The sequence below is a fragment of the Cottoperca gobio genome, chromosome 19 (genome assembly GCF_900634415.1).
Source record: "Cottoperca gobio chromosome 19, fCotGob3.1, whole genome shotgun sequence".
Taxonomy (NCBI): domain Eukaryota; kingdom Metazoa; phylum Chordata; class Actinopteri; order Perciformes; family Bovichtidae; genus Cottoperca; species Cottoperca gobio.
Window position 1 is genome coordinate 4107604 of NC_041373.1, and position 5385 is coordinate 4112988.

The 5385-nt window shown below is 43.2% G+C and overlaps 1 protein-coding gene across 1 annotated transcript; it reads left to right on the forward strand.

Moving 5' to 3' along the window:
* Nucleotides 1–897: 897 nt before the first annotated feature.
* wfikkn2b (WAP, follistatin/kazal, immunoglobulin, kunitz and netrin domain containing 2b) lies at nt 898–2861 on the forward strand. Its single transcript, XM_029455893.1, has 2 exons — nt 898–1083; nt 1311–2861. Exons 1-2 carry the CDS (start codon nt 898–900, stop codon nt 2859–2861), a joined length of 1737 nt encoding a protein of 578 aa, XP_029311753.1.
* Nucleotides 2862–5385: the final 2524 nt, after the last annotated feature.

Here is a 5385-nt window from a genome sequence, read left to right on the forward strand (position 1 = left end):
AATGAATTGTGTTGAAGCAAAAACAGATCTGTTGAAATTACGAGACTTCAAAAATATTAAGCAAACAATCTGTAGACTATTATTATATAATTGATATGATTTAAAACAGGAGTTATGTTCTGAATAATTGTATTCAACGGGTAATTAAACTTATATTGATTTACATAATTACTTAAATAGTCATAAGTAGTCAGTAAATATTTAAAACAAAGTACACTTAATGTGTGTTCACGTACAGCGTCAAGTAGTCTACAATTACTACAACATGCGATGTCTTTTCACCTACTTTTATATAGGTGGTTTGTTTACTGCTGAAAAAACACGGTTGAATTAAAACATTCTCAATTTATATTAACAGAACATTAAGTTTTAGGTCGTGCAATCGTTAAATAATACCCTATGTTATTTTTTTAAGCAACTCATTGCCTGTGAGTCTTTGATCTCCGTGCGTCTATGCGCACAGTGCGCTCCGGCGCCGCTGGAGCCCGCAAAGAGTTAAACGGGGTTACCAGCAATCCTTTTAACAGGCAGGTGCCCCGCCAGTCCCAGCCCAAAGCTTACCACTGACTTTTTGAAAAGGTTCTTCGAACAACTCAGGAGCAACTCATAACTGTCATGTTGCGAGTCATGTTAACGGCGATGGCTGTAGATCTTTAGGATAAATAGCGCATCCTCGCCGCAGAAGAGCAACATCAAATCGGATAAATCAGCTGACACACATCGACCTGACTCGCAGACTCACAAACTTATGATGCGCTATTGAGTTCTGTCGTCGTTTCACTCACTTTTATATCCAGAGACGTGGAGTTTGCTTACTACCGGATCACAGAAACTTCCAACTAAAACAAATCAATAAACAAATCTTCTGCACTCGTTGAGTTGTGTTCCGCACTGGAGATGTGGTGGATGCTGTTTCCACGCTGGATCTGGTTCCTGGTGTTTTTGTCAGTGTGGATGGAGCACCATGTCGGAGTTTTGCCCCATATCACCTATTCACACCCGGGGATCTGCCCCAATGACATGAACCCCAACCTGTGGGTGGATGCCATGAGCACCTGTACAAGAGAGTGTGAATCTGATCAGGTAATGTCATTACAGTAACCTTTTAGACTTAACTATTCTTAACCACTAGTTTAAGTTGTTTTGCATGCATCATATAGATGATATTTTATGTTTTTTTCACTTTCTGCTCTCAATTGTATTGAATCTATATAATATTTTTTCTAATTTTATCATGGTTGACTATATGAAAACACCTTCCAAATGCCTGGAACCTCCTGCATCTATAACTCTCCCTTCTCCTCCTACAGGAGTGTGAATCCTTTGAGAAGTGTTGCCAAAACGTGTGTGGGAATCGGAGTTGTGTGGCAGCCCGTTACCTGGACGGGAAGAAAGGCCCCATGGGAATGCCCAAGGAAGCCACCTGCACCAGTTTTATGTGCACCCAGCAGGGGTCTGAGTGTGACATCTGGGACGGCCAGCCGGTGTGTAAGTGCCGGGACCGCTGCGAGAGGGAGCCGCACTTCACCTGCGCTTCTGACGGCATGACCTACTACAATAAGTGCTACATGGACGCAGAGGCGTGCTCCAAGGGTATCACCCTTGCTGTTGTCACCTGCCGCTTCCACCTCACCTGGCCCAACACTAGCCCCTCGCTGCCCCAGGCCACCACTCTTCGCCCCACCACTGCTCCTCTTCAGGCGACTATCCCACCTCCCACCAAACCTCAGACACCCGTGGTGGTCAGCAGCCCCGCTCACCAGACTGTAAATGTGGGTGACACAGCCAGCTTCCTGTGTGACGTGACGGGTCACCCCCGGCCTGAGATCACCTGGGAGAAGCAGCTGCCAGAGGGGGTGGAGAGGGTAGCCATGAGGCCTAATCATGTGCGAGGGAATATGGTGGTCACTAACATCGGTCAGCTGGTCATCTACAACACCCAGCCACTTGATTCAGGCATCTACATCTGCACGGCTCAGAACCCATCTGGCTCAGTGCAGGCCAACCATCCGCTCACTGTGCTGCCCACAGAGCTACCCAAGACACCCGAGCTCAGGAATGTGACCCGATGCCTGCCTGAAGAGTGTCTGAAACCCCCTGATCACCCCGAGGATTGTGGGAGCGAGATGGAGAAAGTCAGCTGGTACTACGAGCCCAAGACGAACAACTGCTTCTCCTTCACCCACTGCCACATCAGCAACAACAACCAGCAGCCCAGGAAGGTGTTCGAGACATACCAGGAGTGTATGCAGTGCTGCGGCCCAGAGCTGTCAGGACCCTGCGGCCTCCACAGCCTGCAGGGCCCCTGTAAGGCCTATGAGCCACGCTGGGCCTACAGCAGCACCCTGCTGCAGTGTCAGTCCTTCATTTACGGAGGGTGTGAGGGCAACAACAACAACTTTGAATCTAAAGAAGCCTGCGAGGAGATGTGCCCCTACCCGAAAAACCACCACTGCAAAGCCTGCAAGCCGAGAGGCAAGATGGTGACGAGCTTCTGCCGGAGCGACTTCGTCATCTTGGGCCGCATGACAGAACTTACAGAGGAGAAGGACTCGGGCCACGCCCTTGTGACTGTGGAAGAGATCCTAAAGGATGAGATGATGGGTCTCCGCTTCTTTGGCAAGGAGCCTCTTGAGGTCACCTTCCTCAACATGGACTGGAATTGCCCGTGCCCAAACATCACGGGTGCTGCCGCTGAGGGACAGGTCATCATCATGGGCAACGTGAACGACGGCATGGCCGTCCTTCAGCCGGAGAGCTACATCGGCGCTTCCAGCCCTCGTCGTGTACGGAAGCTAAGGGAGGTCATCTCCAAGAACACATGTGACATTCTCAAAGCCATCACCAACAGCCCTCAGTAGGGCAAGGATGAGGGATATAATGTGTACAAGTTTAGACTTGACTGCAACATGATGTTCTCTACATTGTAGTAATGTTTTGAATTTTAGGAACATTCTTGATACATTTAATGAATTACAGGAGTTCCTGATGAGGATCCCTGTCACATGACATTTTGTTTGTCTTTTCATGTGGTCTGTTCGCAGCGGACCTTTTCTGTTATTTCATTGGTGTTGTTGATTGAAATACCATGTACGTGAACACAAGAGACATCTATCAGGATCCTTTTGTTGCCTTAATCCCCCAGTCTGACTTCCCCCATGCCCTCTCTTGCCTCCGGCAGAAATGGAGGTTGCAGACTTGCATTGAAACACAAAACAGACACGATTGAGTTTGATTTTTATGTACATAATTTAATGTGCCATAAATCTTTTAATTATTTTATTTGCTAGCTGTATTTCCACCTCGCACTTTTGATATCTGAGTACCATCTTACTTCACACATTTACCACTTATTTCTCAGTTTTTTAATGTTGTATAAATACATCCATATACTTGTGCAGGGTATTGCACATACACTGCAACGAGGTAGCTTTGGTTCATCCAAATGAATGAGTTGTAATATATTTTATTAACCACCACATTTTCTCACGGTCATTTATTTTTTATCTACTTGCTATTACTTTTCTAGCTATTTATTATCATGTAAGCTTCTCTTTTATCTTGTTTTTGTATCACATTCTCTCTGAAACTGAAAGTGGCATTTTGTATAATATTTGCGAAGAAAATAAAGATTTGGGATTTTTCATCTGTCTCCTTTTATTGATCTTTGTTTATATCTATGTAATATTGAATTATATTTTGATTACAGGGGATACATTTGAAAGATATATCTTATAGGAAAAGGTACACAATGACTGTGTGACAAAATAAAGACACATTTTAGCTTTTGGAGCCTCTGTTCCTGATACCTATGTGGTTACTCTGACAGGCTGTGATAAAAGAGACTTGGGAATAGCATATCCCCAGCCCACGCTGCCCCCCACCCCATCCTCAAAAACAGAGCCCATCTATTCTAAAGACCCCTGTGGCATTGTAAAAACTTCACCTATTTTACTTTGCCTCCATGATCCAGTCTAATTGGATAAGGAGCCCAAGCTGTAAACCTCAGGTCCAATCCCATACAAGAGTTATGTGTTTTATGCCGTGCCAGCAGGCGTCTCTGGGTTACTAGGAACAGGCCTTGGTGGGCTTCGACGAGGGTGTTCTACTTCCCAGATGAGATTCTGTTTCTCCCATCCAGAGCGGCGAGGGAGGCAGGAGATCAGCCCATGTACGGTGTTCCTTTACTGGCAAAACCACCGGGGAGCTCAGACCTGCACTTCAGCAGCTGTTGAGACTCCGGAGCAGAGAAATATTAGATTTACAGCATCTTAGATCACAAAGAAATACAAACAAAGTTCATATCGACAACACAAACCTAGCGACAGACATTTATCACTTTTCGTTACACATGTGTGATTCATTTCAAAATCACACACTTCTTATATTTCCCTAACAGTTGTGTATTTGGAATTTAGTTCCTGCGCACATTCTGCATATGCAGATACACAGTAATATAAAAAGGTATTTTTTGGCTTATACATCTGTAAATGTATAGATGTGTATATATGTATGTATGGTGGATGTGTAGAGTCCAACGGTATACTTCTGCATTTTGGTTTGTGTGTGTGGATCCTGTGGAAGCTCACTTCAGGAAAATGTATACATGATATAAAAGAGATAGTACCGTAAGTCCAGTTCAGTTATTCAAAATGATTAGGCAGTAAGTCAAATTCTGAACTGACTACCTCATAATTTACTAGATTTAATAAAACCTTTACTTACTAACTCTGATATGGTTTGGGGATGGGGTAAGAGAAATGGTTTGTATTTGCTATTTCTATTTACAGTATGACGTATTACACATATTTAACTGTGAATATACTAATGTGAAAATGAATAAAGTAATAATAATAATGGCAAAAAAGAAAATACAAAAAATGTAGTTTATTTTTTCTCTAATTTTGATTAGAGAATTTTTCAATTACTTGATACTTTCATCTCTTCTGGCTTCTAAAACACAGACTGGTATTTATGGAATATTATATAATTTTACATTTTTAGTCAAGAAACAGTACATATGTGTGCTCTATTGTCCCTCAAATGTAGCCTGGATCGAGTTCAACGGGTGAATTTTATAATAATCACAGGTGCAACCTACAGTTCAGCTGAGGGACCGAGTTCAACTATCAAACCAAATCCCCTCAAAACAACTTCAAATGCTATCAATTATTTTTTTCCCCCTTTGATTTTATGTTCATTAAAAAAACACCTCTAACCACTTCAATGCGTAGTCTGGGGTCTACAAAAACACAATTTACCATCAATTAAAATTCAGCATATTCGAAACATGTGTGATCCTTATTTTTCAAGCTCTTTTATGCTTTTCTAATTTGAGTTGGGCCAAGTAAAAGGGTACAAGAGTTATGCTTTGATATGCTGTGC